Raw genomic sequence first — 16,931 nt, 5'->3', positions numbered from 1 at the left:
ACTTATTGCATTGCAAATGCGTTCGGCGACGTGCTATAAAAAAAAGTGTAAGGAGAGAGCTTGTCCTGCTTGCAAGAGCCTACTGAGTAACAATACACGTAACAGGGGGTGTCGCCATGGGAGGTTACAAAATGAGACAATCGATACTAAGGAGGGACTACTAAGCCTATTGACCAATAGACAGCCACAGTTTACAGTGGACAATGACACATGCCAATGAAAAATATGAGTGGAGAGTGGGCGGAGCTTCAAGTCCATACCTGAAGACAGCATGCCTCGCAGAGCAGCAAATGCGTTTCCCAGGCTCGACCTAAAAACACCTGCAGCTTACATTTACTGAAAGTCCTATGCATTGCTTTCAGGCGCACTGGGTCATTAAGCGCTAAACATAGGTGATTGCTTTTTTTCCTTTAAATTATTTCACACTGCATTTCCTTCTTTCATGTCTCCATTTCTTGCACAGGGAAGTCCATCAGTCTCATAATGGATGATTACAGTGGCTCTGCGGACAGCCATCAGGCCGTTCAGGGGCGACCGCAAGCCATTAAGTGTGGCTGGCTACGCAAGCAAGGAGGCTTCGTCAAGACCTGGCACACGCGCTGGTTCGTTCTGAAGGGGGACAAGCTCTATTATTTCAAAGATGAAGATGAAATGAAACCATTGGTAAGTCAAAAGAAAAACATGCAATACCTAAATTGAGATTGTTTTGGCAAAAAAGAGTTGATTGTTGGATTATGTTTTCACAATGATCGGTGATCAATTTTGGCATGATTTAATATATCAAGCGGTCCACTCTGAGGAGAAATAGAACAAAAAGCCTACTGGAAATGAGTATTGGAAATTGAGGGTCATACCATATTCTGACTATTCCTAGAATAATTGTCCATGTTAGGAAGCTGGAAATCACCATGTCAGTTTCTTCCTTTTGCTGACCTATGGAGAGCCTGTGAATCCTACCAGCTCCTCGGAGCAGTATAATTCCACCTGAATTTCCCACTCTGGAACTCTAGTTTTATTCTGATGTTTATGCTGATTTGTCTCTTCTAAGTTTTGTCTTTGTTGTGGGATACTATAGAATGGCTTTTTCTTAGTTTTCAGTTATGATTCTGCTGCTGTTGTGTCCCAGTTCCTTGGATGCTCAGTGATCCATTGTATGACTTTGAAGCATCTCATACATCAAATTCTCCTGTCTGAGCTCCATCAGTTATGCTTGGACAGTCTGAGCCCTAAGCCCGTGGGGAGTTAAATGCAGTTGGTTTGCATCTGTTGTGAAAAATCTACAGTTGTCAGTATTGTTTAAGTGTCTTGGCTCTGTCGCAACACCACCATATCAAAGAAGGAGGCATTTATCAGGCAGCCCAGGCCCACATTTATGATAATTTGTAGCTACTGCATCAATATTGACAGCTCTGACCATCTCCTCAGAGAATAATTTGTAAAAATAATAAGTACAGTTGTTGAGTAATTAACTTAGGAGCGTGCTGTTGGCAAGGTCGATTACTGTGGCTGCCATTATACCAAGAATATTTAATCTTGAATCCACCTCATGCCCCTTTCGTCCATCGCCCTACGCTTCTCACTTTATCTTATTCTTGCTGGTTCTGTTTAATCTCTGCTTACTTCCTTTGTCACGGTTTTTCTATCTTTCTTTCTCTTCTATATTTTCCCCTTTCTGCCTTTCTCCTAGTCCCCATTAATGAGACCTGAGGGGAACATCCTTTACAACGCGGATGTTACCCCGCAGTGCAGTTACGAAGCGTCTTTTACAACGCAAGTCATAACCATGACTTGCGCTGGAGGGCGCTCTAGGCTAAGGAATAGTAGATTTACTATTCCAGCACCTTCCCTACTGTACGAAGGCTGGTGTTGGAATAGTAAATTTAACTATTCTTAAGTCCAGCACCCCTACAGCGCAAGTCGTGGTAATGACTTGCGCTGTAAAGACGCGTTGTAAAGTACCGCGATGTAATACATCAAGTGGTAACAACGTACATCCAGACCTGATGCCTACCACCTGCAACCACAACCACAAATAAAGCACTGTGAACACTGGAATGTGGTCAGGTGGCAATGCCACAGTAGCTTTGGGGTGGGCCTTAACAGGAAAAGGCCAGTCTAATACAACCACTTACGAATCTTTGACTCAATGGTGTCCAAAGTCCACCTATTTCAATCTAAATAAATTGAACGTGTCCTTTTTCCCTTCCAAATTTCAGTGGGGATCTTTCAGTTCATGCATTATCCATAACTTTATTTGAACAAGCTGAGAGAAGTCAAGAATACTTATTCTAGTCATGCACTGCAGAGGATTTGCTCTGCACACGCCTACATATAGATCAGTCTGTCTTCTCCAAGATAGATATTTATCAGACGTCTTTTTTCCACCTCCCTTTACAGGGCTCGCTGCACCTTTAAGCCTTTGAAGAGTATTTGGTGATGTGCAGCCCTTGGTTAAATTCATTGATTTTGCAAGGTGTTTGAGAGCAGGATTCATTTATCATCCTGGCGAGAAAAGCTTTAGAGATAAGCAACGCTGATGTTGACAGAGGGATGTGCTGGATGTTCGCCTGCCAATGATCAATTAAAATGAATGACAGTTGCCTTGCAGACGGGCTGTTTTAGCTACAGCTGCATGCGTTTGCCTTAAATATCTGTTTAGTAAATTAAAAACGTAATTGCATAAACCACCAACTTTAATGACATATACTTGATGATATAGACTAAGATGCTGTGGCAATACATGGGCTTTAACAAACTGTTCCATATGGAAATTGAGATGGGATGTCAAGATCAATGGCATTTTTTAAAGGTTTGCTTCCAGTTTTTTAAATTTTCGGATTTAATTGTGGTCAGGTTTAGATATTCTTAGCATATCAGGTTAGCTATGCTTGCAGTAATGACAACTGATGCCACCCCTCCCAGAGATCTCTTTAGGGAAAGACCAAGTACTGATGTATCTTATTAGCCAAATCAACTTGCCAAGCAGCACAGATGAGATCAGACAATTTCAAGATCCTGATTTGCAGATCAAAATAAAGATGAAGATTTTTTGTATCTATTACATATATTTTATGCTGAATACAGTGAAATTGTTCCCTTTCTAATCAATAGAGGAACTCAGTTAGTGACTACAAAGACATAACAGTAAATATTTTTTTTTGATCTACTAAGGTTTCTAACAATGCAGTTATTGTTTTTCTAATTTTCACTACTTGAAGCAGGTGAACTGAAAGATAACACAGCTTTTTGGAAAATAATAAATACATCTTATTTTAAAGATGCCTCATTTTCGGCCATCGAAGCCTAAATTCCCCCTCAGTCCTGGGATGACCACTTCAGTCAGATTGATGCACAATCTTCCTTAGACTGCTTAAATGTCCCATCTGAGATGGCGCTGGTTGTGCTGATATTCACCACTCCTCCCATTGAGTTCGACCTTAACGAGGTCATTCTTGCAATCACTAACATCAGGAAAAGGGAAAGCCACTGGTCCTGACAATGCACCCATTGATATTGGTTTACTGGCTGAGTGGGTGCAACCCGACTCATGCAGCACCCACAATCCTTGTCAGGGCGAAGTCACAACCAAGCCTCAAATTAAGCTGTGTTCATCCCTCTAATAGCTTGGTACAGAGTAGTCAGGAGAAAAGGGACATTTCTATTGAATGGGCGCTGTGGACTATTGAGGGGCTACCTTGACCATCATCCCATGGGCCAGAGAAGGTGTCAATGTATGTAAGACCACGCCCACTGCCCCAGCGTTGAAAAGCACAACTGCTTCTCCCGCAGTGCGGGACATCTCTACTCAGCGGGGGCTGTAGACTATTGATGGACTACCTTGGCCAACATCTCTTGTTCCTGAAGAGGCACAGAAATATCCAGGCCTTGCCCACTGCCTCAGTGATCAAAGGTGCACCTGCTTCTCCCTCAGTGCGGGACGCACCCGGCCTTTGCCCAGGTCAAGAGTGGGCCCGTCCAAGCCAGTCAGGGCCTGTTGGAGGCTGGGCTGGGCCACTACCTAACGTTTATTTCAAGGTACTGGTTGGCTTTTGTCCCTTTGGTGGCAAAAGCACTTTACTTCTTGCTCTAAATCACGGCCCTACTGTAGAACGTGAGAGGCTAGTTATTGTCTTACTGTGATTTTTCTGTACTTTTCACTGTTGGTGATTTAGTGGGTAGAGCTGGGTTCCTTTTTGTGTTGGTATTGAAGACTTGCAAGGTGCTTGGAGTGTTTTCAATTTGTTGGGACCACAATTAAGTGCTTACATTTTTTGTGGTGAGGGATATTGCTCTGTTCCCCATATTGCGGCAATACCATTTTAGAATGGGCAAAAGCAAGGCACCCGAGGGAGCACTAGCTCCACTAAAGCAAAAAATTTCTTACATCGGCAGGTGATAATTGTGTAATGGATAGGATAGATAATCTGCTGGCACAATGAGAAGAAATGTTTAATCCCACTCCCCTTTGACCCCTACTAAATCACCACCACTTACTTCCCCACCTTCAAGCAAAGGTAACAAGCGTATTCCGCAAATGTTTGGGAAAGCAACGACTTGTGCTGCTATAGAACCTCAAACTGGAAATCCTCCGAGATCTCCCACCTGCAACTCTGATCTCATGGCACATTTAACCCAGCAATTGATTGCCAAAACCGCTATACTGTCCTGTATATTGATGAAGTGCTTAATGAGGAGAGTGGTACGAATAAGTACTACGGTGAGAATCAAGGTGTCCATAAGGTGTTGGAAAGTCTAATGGGCACTATTTGTGGGTTGAGGGAGGAAGTCTCTTACCTTAAAAAAGTTGTTGAAGGCTTGGAAAAAAAGGGTGGTGAAGTATTAGACCAGAATGCCGTTAGACATGAAGAGATGGCTGTGGGAGGGGTTGGTCGGGCCCAAAAGAAAGGTCGTGATGGGAACCCTTGTCTATAGTCCCTAGAGTATCTTATGCCCTGACACTAAATGAGCATGATTCCCTCGCAAAATCCAATTGAAGCGCTAGGAGGTGGGGAGACCATCTTAGAAATCTCATTATCGGGCACTTAAGAAATTATACCATCAGGAGGTTGGTTTGGGGGATTTAGTCAAAGAGGCCCCTCTGAGACTGCATTTGGATTATCCTCACATCTCCTGTACCTGGGTGGTAGTTCACAAAGGTATCTATTATCGAACTTCATTGAATATAAATCATGCTGTAGTTTATTTAAACCAGGTCCCAAAGTTGGCAGCCGGTGTAAAAGAAGATCAGGACTCCCTAATAAATAAAGTCACATACTGATTACGGGAGGTTAGGCATTGCTGCTCAATCATCAGAAGTGATAAAACCAGAGCTGAGAGGATTGTATATGCAGGGGGTCCCTTTGACTCAGTGAAGGTAGTCTTTATGCGTAAAGATCTGTAAGCTCAAATTAAATTAGTAAATTGTGCTGTCAGAGATGATCAGGGGAATCAATGGAACAAACGGACTTGGAATAAAGCACATACTCACAACTGATCTGGGCAGGAGTAATTGTGAAGGAGAAATTTTATATTATGAGTATGGGTCTTTCAATATGTCCACGGTCCCAAACAATGGGGGGTTGTGTCACTTGATTTCTTGCAGAAATGGTGATCCCTCTTCAAGGAGAGTTCACGCAGATGGAACTTCCTTCTCTGAAATGGTCACCTAGAGCAGCACTAACGTTGGCATTGATGGTCAATTTTGATCCATGAGCACCTAATGGAAGGACTCCTTCAGACAGGGAAGGCAAGATTGCTTTCAATAAACTGGGTTATAGTCAAATAGACTATTTTCTAATTGATTTAAGCCTTTGGCCCTTTCTGATGGATATGGTAGAATTGGATAGGTTGGACAGCGATCACAATGCTCTGTGTCTGACAGTAGTGGGTAATATGGTAGAGAACCCCTGATTACTGATTTCTGCCATACAGAACCATAAAAACCTGTCTACCACCCCTTCCCAGTCATCAGAGATGATCATGATGATCTGGGTGTCATCCGTTTAGAACGACACCTGGAAACCGAAGTAGTGCACCGGTGAACAGCCTTTACAACGAAACTTTTACAACGCACTACCTTTACAACGCAACTTTTACAAAGCAAACTATTACAACGCCTTGCTCTGGGGGGCGCTCTAGGATAGGGAATAGGTTAATTTACTATCCAATAACCTTCCCTAGTGTCCACGGGGACTGGAGTTGGAATAGTAAATTAAACTATTCACTATCCAGCACCCCAAAGCACTATGCGTTGTAATGGACTGCGTTGTAATACTTACGTTGTAAAGGCATGCGATGTAAATGCATGCGTTGTAATGTCATACATCCCACAGGGAAGCTTTAAAGGTTTGATAGATGAAATACAAGTGTTGCTGCTTTCTGAACCATGGTGTTTGGAGCACACTCAATTCAAACTATGAAGTAACTGCACGGAGCACTTTTGATTTCATTGTATGATGGTTTTATTCTGCCTTTAAATTCTATTCTATGTATACTGTTTTATGTTTTGCTTCTACTTTTATGAACCTGGTGATCGAAATAAAATTATTATGATTGCAGCACGTCAAACAGTGATAAAGTGAAAACACAAAGCAAGAAAATTCCCACACCAATTTAGAAGAACAGAAAACATTTGAATAAATACATCAAGAGCACAACGACAAAAATCCAATTAATAACACCAGAGATATGCATGTTTAAATATTTCAGTGAAATTAGCGGCAAAAAGCACCAAGCGCCACCTGTGGTTATCTGGTTGTGACAGACCAGGACGAAGTCACAAGTTCAGACTGATTGCGATGGGTTTGGGCTGGCTATAGGGACTCATTTAGGCACGCTGAACATAGTACCCTGGTTGAGAAGAAATGCGGGGTCCCACATTGAGTGTGCACCACACAGCAGAGGTGATGCGAGGTACGGGTGAGGTGATGTGTTGTGCAGCGGCGGTTTCGGGAGATGCGAAGTGCAAGGCGATGTCCTTGTGTGGAGATGCATCATGCGCCAACGGTTCCTATGGCCTGCATTGGGTGAAGCAATGTCCTTGCGTGGTAATGCGTCATGCATCAGCAGTTCTGATGGGCTGCTGTAGGCTATGCAAAGTCCATGTGTCGGGGAACTCCGCCTATAGCAGAAGAAGTGCGTCAGTTCTAGGTGTGATGCATCGAGCAGCAGAGTCAATGTGCCAGTTCTGTGGGAGACAGGCTGCTGTAAGCGAGGCAAAGTCTTTGCATCGGGGAAGTCCGCTCTGCAGAGGAAATGCATTGGTTCTGGTGAGTTCACTTCTAATGGTACAGGACTGGGATGGCACCACTTGGGAGGGCAGGACTCACATATGGCAGAGTCCAAATGCTGGCTTCAATGTTGTTGGAAGCCTGTTCTATGCCTGAGGCTTCTGAGCAGGAGGCCAGCCAACTAGCCCTTGGAGTCACTGTGGGATACTGGGTATAGAGATGCAGGTCCATTCCTTTTCACCCAAGCACACCTCTATCAAATAAGAGCTGCAGGCTGTGACTGGAATTAGCTCAAACCATCAGGTTCTTCTGAGCGGGAGAGCAGGATAGGGAGTAGAATAGGAACACACTTGAGGATTGTGGTTTGTCTACCAGAGTTAAGGATTGTACTTGTCTTTCTTTCTTTCTTTCTACCTACTTTTACAGTACTTTATTTATTTTTATTTATAAAGTTTTAAATAGCGCAAACAAGATCCTGGAGGATATCAGAGCGCTTTACAATAGGATGGAAGGAAGGACATAAATGCAAGATGGAGATCAAATAAGAATAAGCAACAAGACTTAACACATAATTACAGGACGATTGCGTCAGGAAGATTAATACATTCAGCAAGTATTTATCGGGTTACGAAGGGTGAACCAATATGCGGTAAGGAAGAGCAGTAACTAATGAAGGCACAATGGTTGTAGGATCAAAGATTTCGAGCAGGTGAACTAGCCCAATTAAGGTAAGAATTTGTTCATTAGGAATCTTTTGGTTTCCAGTTTGAAAGCAGTCATTGAGGAGATTCTACATACTTCCGGTGGAAGAGAGTTCCAAATCTTTGGGGCAGCGCCAGAGAAGGCTCGGTGACACATTCTCTTCTTGATAAGCAAGAGTGGTTTTAGGAGGAAAGTGTTAGCTCTTCTTGAGGCTCTATTGCCACAGGATAGTACGAGCTTTTGCGCTAGATATCTGGGAATTTTTAAATGAAGGGCTTTGTGAGTCAGATCGGCAATCTTTAACAGAATTCAGGCTTTGTAGGGCAACTATTTAAGTAATTTTAGAACTGGGGAAATGTGCTCATTTCGTTTGGAACCTGTAACCAGTATAGCCGCAGTGTTCAATGATGCCCTTAGTGGAGCCAGGGTGTATTTGGGAAGGCCACAGAGCATAGCGCTGCCATAGTCTAACCTCTACAAGACAAGCGCTTGGACCAGCTGTTTGAAATCAGTTTGTGGAAGGAATGGTTTGATCATTCTGAGTGTCCTCATCAAGTGGTTAACTCGCATACATACATTGCTGATATGATTCATCATGTTAAGGTGCTTGTCCAGGGTGATTCCGAGAGATTTGGCTGAATCTATGATGAGAGGGGTACAGTTGAAAGCCGTGAGGTGATTCAGCCAAAGGTCTAGCTTGGGGATATGATTCGGAGGAGAGATAAGCAGGAACTCAGTTTTGGAGGTGTTAAGGAGAAGATTTTGTGTAAATGTTAGAGTAGTGTTGAGGGAGAATGTGTGTTTTCCGGGGAAGAGATTGTCAGATAAAATTGCGTATCATCCGCATACATATGGAAGAAAATGATCGTGGAATTTAGTGAATTAGCTATTGGTTCAAAGAAAAGGTTGAAGAGGATTGGCAATAGGGCGGACCCTTGGAGGACACCCATGAGTACTGGAGAGGGTTGGGAGAGAGAGTGGTTTGCCTTGACTCTTTGTGATCTGTGGTGGAGGAAGGACGAGAACCATTGTAAAACCAGACCAGAGAAACCCATCCTGTTCTTCAGAATGGATAGGAGGTTGTCGTGATTAACTGTGTCGAATGCGGAGGAGAGCTCAAGGAGAATCAGGAGGCAGGATTCATTTTGGTCAAGCATTTTTAAAATGTCATCCAAAATGTGATTCAGTGCTGTGCCCCTTCAGAAAGCCAGATTGATGCTGGTCAAGGAGTTGGAAATTCTCAATGTGAGCATAAAGTTGGGATTAAATGCATTTTTCAAGGAGTTTGGCTAGGGTGGGGATGTTGGAGATAGGGCAGAAATTATTGAGGTCAGCTTTGTCTGCGTTCATTTTTTTTTAGTATAGGTGGTACCTGAGCTGCTTTTAGGCAGTCGGCGATCGTGCCTTGTTATAGAGAAGCGTTACAATACTTGTCCAGGTGGGGATGAGTGTATTCTTGATTTCTTTGAAGATGGCCGGGGCAACGGGTCCATGAAGTGGTTACACGGGTTGATATTCTGAAGGATCTTGTTGATGTATTTTTCACTGAATGGAGTAAAACTGCCCCATGAGGCATTGTTCTTGGTATTCAGACTGATAGGTTTGTGCTTGAGGTCAAGGAATGGGACAGACCCGGAGGAAGACAGTAGGGCCTTTTTAGAGGCGAGCTTAATGGTGATGAGTCTAGATTTCTCAGTGAAGAAGGCAGCAATATCATCACATGAGTGTGGGCTGCCTCCAGAGTCAGAGTGGTTTGGACCTACCAATGATTGCTGTTTAACCAATTCGAAAAGTTTCTTAGGATGGTTAGCAGCTTGATCGAGATGAAGTCTGTTTATTCTTCCTTAGCACTCTTGATTTGTTTGGTCTGAGGAAGGTTTGGCTCTCCAAGCTCGTTGAACTGCCCTAAGGTTGCAACATTCCGTGTTTAAATTGTTGTTGTACCACAGCTTGGATATTTTTGTTGATGCATTTTTTTGTTTGAGTGGAGCAATGCTATCCATGATGTTAGAGATGGTTGAATTGTAGGCGTCTGTAAGAGACAGAACCTCAACCAAGTCTGTTTGGGAGGAGGAGAGGGCAGATTTACAATGGGCAGCTAGTTCATCTGAGTTTATTGATCTGAGGTCCCTTTTCCAGGTCTTTGATTTCGTTTGATGAGCCTTCATCCTCGACACCTCCATGTTAATATAAAAGAGGATGCAGTGGTGGTCGGACCAATAGCAAGGGGTAATGGTATCCACTGTGATGGACTATTCTTTCAAGATATTGAGGTTTAGAATTTTTCCTTTATTATGAGTTGGTTGGTCACAATGCTGACTCAGCTCTAGGTCATTTAAGAATAATTTAAGGCAGGTTACAGCGTGGTCATTAGGGTTCGACCAGAGAAGGTTGAAATCACCAAGGAAGATTTGGGACACGGCTTAGTCGACATTGCCTGAGATGATTTCCATAATTTGCTCGATGAAGAGGAGGTTGTCTACCGGGGGGTGATAGAAAGTGTGATGTTTACAAACCGGCAGGTTATTACTTGAGATGCTGAGACAAAGGTATTCATAAAATGAAGGCATAGAGGACGCCAAGTGGGAAACCAGGAGAGTGTGCCTATGAATACAGGCTAGGCCCCCACCCAGCTTCAGAGCTCTGTCTAGCCGAATTATGTCGTGAGTGGGAGGTACTAGGAGGTCTAGAATAGAAGTGGAGGTGGGATTTAGCCAAGTTTCCATGAGGATGATAATGTCTGAGTCGTTGTGTTGGATGAGGTCAAAGATATCGGAGGCGTGTTTACTGGCTGACCTGCAATTAAGTAGTACACATTTAAGTCATTTACTTCCTCTGTGTTTTACTGTAAACTATCTGGGGCAACCTACATCTCACCACAAGGGAGCCGTCTGCAGTCAGGTAACACTGTAAACTTGCAGAAATGCCCCTTTTGAGAGAGAGAGCGTGCATGCTCATAATGGCCCTTTTCCATTTGTATATTTGTGTGTGTGCAAATGTACACTTTATGTTTATATAGATTGCATAAAACTCATCATTTAAATGTAATCCCATTTCCAAGTGTCACATATGCAAACACCTGACATCTTGCTCCCAGTGGCCTGTAGACAAGGTGCCATATTTATAACAGAAAAATACAGCCATTTGTTTAAATGTGAGGAATTTAAAGTGAAGAAACGTGTTTCATAAAACATTGAGGCATAATTGGCTTAGTTGAAAGTGGAGAAAAGCATTGAGACCTAGCAGCCGACTATGAGTCCCCGGAACGCCAGACTCATGGGGGCCGCAGCTGTCTCCTGACCACCGTTTTATGATTAGGGTGCTCGGACTGCCAGGGTCCCACTGCAGCTGCCCAGGAACCACCGTTCCCTAGCTGTATTGCGGTGGTCAAGAGGCAGTAATATGATTGGCAGGACCACGGCGGTCCCGCCACACATATTCAGAGTTTCCCCTACGCCATGGTTTTCATGGTAAAGAGGAAACAAAGGGGGCCCTACAGGGCCCCCTGGTGCCTTATGCCATGTGGATGCACACAGGGGGGCACAATATGCGCTCCCCTGTGTGCTTGCACACCAGTTCCTGCACGGTATGGACTGAAAAGTCCATGCAGGAACTGTTTTCGGCATTCCCATTGCGGTGCCAATTTTCAGGGCACCACCGCTAAAACGTCAAAAAAAAATCCTGCCAGACTGGAGGAAACTCCTAATCTAGCGGGCGGCCTGACCACGGCTTTGGTGGTGCGGCTATGAGGTGGACCCGGCACCACACCGCCAAAGTCGTAATCATGCCCTCTATGTTTCATAGAAATATTTTGTTCACATTAAATTTATCCCATTTAAAAATGAGGACTGCCTTTCTCTTTTATAAATATGGTACAGTGTCTAGCAGCTACTGGGGGCAAGAGGCCTGTTGTTTGTAAATGTAATACTTTAAAGTGGGAGAAAATTCAACTGAAGAGTTTAGTTAATCATTAAGTAACTTTTCATTTGAATTTTCTAACATTTAAAAGCATTCAGAAACATCATTTTGTTCTCACACTCCAATATTGAGTTGACAAAGACTTATTTAGGAGTTAAAAACCTCAGTGCTTCAGTTCCTCACCTCTGTGCCCTGAATCGTAAATTTGACTCCAGCACTGCCCTATATCAGGCCCTGCTATCTGCAGCATGAAGAAAATAATGCAAAATAAACACAGCCTTTCCTTCACTTCATAAGAAAAACATGACCCAGTGCATTTTTAATAATGAACTTAAGTCAATGATCAACTGGTTGGAGACACCTGAATAGTTGGTACTACTTCTTTTGTATGGTCCAAAACATCTAGTTGTTATACTGGTTTTTACTATTCAGCTAGCACTGTGAGAAAGGCTTCAGAGCTTTATTGCTGGTGGTATTTACAGTAATGCCTGTTATTCACTGTTATGAGTGCCCTGATGTTCACAGAAAATGTTCCCCTGCTTTCATTATGGCACTTAAAGCCCTATCTCTCGGCCTTCACGTCAGAGCATCAGCGTTCCTTTGATATGCCCTTAGATGGATGTGCACTGCACCATCTTCCCTGCTCAAATTGCATATGGCTTACATTGTACCAAGGCTCTTGTCTGGCTTTCAGGGTTTTATCATAAACAGAGTACTTGAATATCAGACTTTTTTTTAAATGTCAAAAGCCTTTGAAAATCTGTGCCCACCTTTATATACACAGAAAAAAAGTGCGCTTCTCCATGTAAATATATATTTTTCTACAATAAAAAATTACAGAAATAAAAAAGAAAAAAAGTGCGCTTCCCCTTTCCTTTTTGTGAGTGGAGCGCGATGATTTGCAAGCTGGCATTGATTTGGACGTATTGTTCTCACTGAAGTAGACCCGTGGGGGTTCATCTTCACCAAAATTAGGGTGTTGTTAAATGTCAAAAAGGAATATGCTATTCATTTTACCTGTTGCCCGAGATTTTGTGTGCCTTAGAAAGGCAGCAGTTGGGAAAATGCTTAAGTAATGAGCTGTTTAAATTAATGCATTTCTGAAAACATATCACGCCTGATTCGTGAGGCCTAGGTGCACATTTGTAATGTGTAACGTGTGCAGCACTTATTCATACGTAAAAAGAACAGATGATGGATGGAATAATGAACAAATCAAACATTCACCCCCAGTCACGAATCTTGGTTTAATCCATTGTTTTGTTGCTCACCACGTCACCCCAGTTAGGACCCAACATATCTAAATCAGTCTTGATCCTGCTCCTGATGGGAGCAATCCAGCCCAAACTTCCAGGCCAGGTCCTCCCTGGACTGGAAACAAGCATCCTGGGACCGGTTTCAGGGTATCACCCCATATCAGCCAGGCAAGTTTGATTCCAGTGGCACAGTGAGCATGGGACCCACGTCTGATGATGGATGGAATGCTGAACAAATCAAACATTAACCCCAGTCAAAGATCTGGGTTTCATTCATAGTTTCTTTGCTCACCACACCACCCCAGTTTGGACCCAGCTATATGCAAATCAGTCTTGACCCAGCTCCCCATGGGAAAATCCAGCCCGAACTGCCAGACCTGGTCCTCCCTGGACAGGAAACAAGCATCCTGGGACTGGGTTTGTGGTATCACCCCTCATCATCCATGCTAGTTTGAATTCAATGCACAGTGAGCAAAAGACCAACGTCTGGGCATACCCTTCCCACTTAGGGTTACAAAAGCGAAAAGAGCAGATGATTGATGGAATGCTGAACAAAACAAACATTCACCCCCAGTCTCAGATCTAGGATTAATCCATTGTTCTCTTGCTCACCATGCCACCCCAGTTTGGACCCAGCCATACGCAAATCAGTCTTGACCCTATTCCTCATGGGAACAGGCCAGCCCAAACTACCAAGCCAGGTCCTCCCTGGAGCGGAAACGAGCATCTTGAGACCGGTTTTGGGGTAACACCCCTCATCAACCAGACTAGCTTGAATCCAATGGCACAGTGACAGGGGGCACCCATGTCTGGGCATACCCTTCCCACTTAGGGTGACAAAAGCAAAATAAAACAGATAATGGATGGAATGCTGAACAATTCAAACATTCACCCCCAGTCACAATTCTGGATTTAATCCTTTGTTGTTTTGCTCACCATTCCACCCCAGTTTGGACCCAGCAATTTGCGAATCAGTCTTGGCACTGCTCTTCGTGGGAACAGTCCTGCCCGAACTGCAAGGCCAGGTTCTCCCTAGACCAGAAACAAGCATCCTGGGATGCATATAGCACAACATGCAGACCAGTTTTCAGCTTCTGGCTACTGAAATTTAACTCATGATAATGTTTCAGAGCTTTAAATGGCATACATAATCAGCGGATTGCGGTTTCATGAGCCTGACAAAAAGTACATTACATACAATTGATTTATTCCCACCATTTCCATAGCATGAACTGTCCAATTCTAGTTGGACGAAAACAAATGCTATTTCAGCTGGCATTTCAGCATTACTGTCATAAAGCACATTTAAAATGATACCAACAGAATTCATAATGGTTTCTGACTTAACAGCAAATGCAATAGGACAAAAGAATAACGTAATAGCTTTTTTTGTATAGTGCCTTGTACGACTGTTTTTGACTCTTTTAGGCCCAGTAGGTTACAGGTGATACTATTAACCAATTCAAAAGTCCTCAGTTTATTTACTGTTTAAGAGCAAATGGCTATGTTTGACCTGGCAGTCATACCAGGCTCAGAAGTGAGCATTTCCACCACCAAAGAAGTTTACCAGCCAAGGGAAAATGTGCATTGATCAGAGTCAGTATTGTCATTATGAGTGCTGTGACCTGACCCCCTCCCTTTCACCAAGCATGAAGAGTGTCTGTCAGGCTGAGTAGAAGTCAGAAAAATAAGTAAGCCTGATGGACACTCACCATGTCAGCATCAGGCAGCCTGGCGATACTGCGCAGGCAACTGTCAGCCTAAGTTGAGACTGAAGATCTCCTAGTCCTGAGGGTAGTGACCTCATCAGCATGGCAAAGTCCTGTGAAGTCCTCCTCCTCCTCCTTAAAGGGAGTGTTACTGATAGAGTCAACCTTTAGAGCTTCAGATTTTAGCCCTGGAGTGCCCAAGCCTGAATTCTATCAATGACGCCTCGTCACACAGCAAGGTTGGGTCAGCAAGTCTTACTGACATGGCTCCACTCTGTGCCTTGTTAAAGTAAAGTAAAGTCCACATTTGTAAAGCGCACAATCACCCGTAAGGGTCTCTAGGCGCTGGGAAGATTAAGCGAGCTATTGCCCAGAGTCACATGGTGCTGGGCTAATCTGCCGCCGGAGCCGGGGATCGAACCGTGATCCCCAGATTCCAGCGTCAGTCGCCCTGGCCGCGGCGCCACACCTCTCCCCAGGTGCTCCTCTCATTGGCTGACCCATGGCAAGGTCAGCCACTGAAAGGAAGCGGTGAGGTCTTCCATGTGCCCCTTCCCTCCCCAAAGCCTCCAGCAACTTGGCGCTTCTCCCACCTGCTCGTCCTGCTGTCACCGCCATGGCCCAGTAAGTACTCATTGAATGCTGGGTGTGTGTATGTGTGAGTATATGTATAAATGTATGTTTATTTGCACATGAGAGCTGTAAAGGGGTGTGTGCATGTGTAAGTGGTTGTGAATGGTGAGTGTATGCGTTCACGTTTGTGAACATATGGATGTGAGAGAGTGTGCATGTGGATGGGTGGGTGTGAGTATGTGTGTGCTCTTGTAAGTGGATGGGTGGAAGTGAGCATGCTCTTATGTATTCACCGACTAATCATCCACATTACAAGCCACCACTGGCAAGAGTCACTCTTTGCATACACTTCATAGGAATGCAATGGGTCCCGGCGACACAAGAGCACACGAAACACCAGACCCAAGAACACAGGGATGTTGCCTCCAAGAGAAATAGAAATGATGGAAGAAAGGGACAGACCTTCTACTACAAGGCTACAGGGAAACGGGAAGTTATGGTGCCATATTTACATTAGAACACAAATCTGGAACCACACACCCCGTATAACAAACAAAAGATTCACAAACAGTGCAATATAACAACTCTGAGGAACAACCACTTAGGTCATTTTGACAGGTACTTATTCCATTCCTCCTACTCAATAACCCTGCAACTGCTCACACAGATTAGACAGAGGGCTACACAACACGAATCTCCTTGTAGAGCAGGCACAGTGACAATGGATGACATAACTCCGATGGCTCCTGTTAATTTCAAAGGTTGAAAAATCTGCCCCTTCTGTCAACACCATACTAGCAAAACCACATCCTACCCCAACACCAGCAGAGGAAGGCTATATGCCCACACTACTATGAGATCCTCAGTAGAGTAAGCACATGAGTCTGGTCATGAGATCATAAAGTGCCTAAAGGATTGTAATACACATTAAACCTATTAAGAAATTCTCCATAACTCACTAAACAATCTAGTAATTAATGATCCAAAATCTTGTGTTTTTTTACCCAAAATAACAATACAAGGCTGACAAGAGTCTGGAAATCTGCAAACTCGTTAATGTGCATTAAATACTCCAATGCCATGATTGGACATTTCACTTGAGTCCGCTGGCTTTTTTAACGGGGGTGGTGTACAATTCTGAGCTGAGGAAATGATCATGAGATTCTCTTGGTTCCAAGGATGATAAACTGATTGCCATTGAGTTCGGTTTGTTTAAGGTAAAACTGGTTAACTACAGCACTGTTTGGAGTAGTACTCAGCATCAGAGATTGACTGGCTTCCCATAGTAACTCTTCAATAGCAACCCCCTGCCGCTGTTTCTATTGAAAAGGAGGCTTTCAGCAATATCCTCATTACTCTTGTATTAATCCCAATGGAATATATTTCACCATGGCATCATAGCAGGTGACAAATTAGGGGTGGGCTGAACTCGCGGAATTTTAATCCACAGAATTCTGTAGAGTTACATAAAAACTCCACGAGATTACGAGGAGCTCTTTCAATGGGCCTAAATAGGCATGTCGCACTGCTCATGCTGTGTGAAC

General features: G+C 43.7%; 1 protein-coding gene across 1 annotated transcript in view; it reads left to right on the top strand.

Moving 5' to 3' along the window:
- Positions 1-16,931, top strand: part of ARHGAP24 (Rho GTPase activating protein 24) — a 1,758,332-nt gene that overhangs the window by 402,635 nt on the left and 1,338,766 nt on the right. The window contains exon 2 of the mRNA XM_078676289.1: positions 464-663. Within this exon, the coding sequence (XP_078532415.1) occupies positions 484-663 (180 nt within the window). The 5' untranslated portion in view covers positions 464-483. The remainder of the gene's footprint in view (positions 1-463; positions 664-16,931) is intronic.

Source organism: Lissotriton helveticus, chromosome 2_1 (assembly GCF_964261635.1).
Source record: "Lissotriton helveticus chromosome 2_1, aLisHel1.1, whole genome shotgun sequence".
In the NCBI taxonomy this organism is placed as follows: domain Eukaryota; kingdom Metazoa; phylum Chordata; class Amphibia; order Caudata; family Salamandridae; genus Lissotriton; species Lissotriton helveticus.
This window is presented reverse-complemented; position numbering and strand designations above follow the sequence as displayed.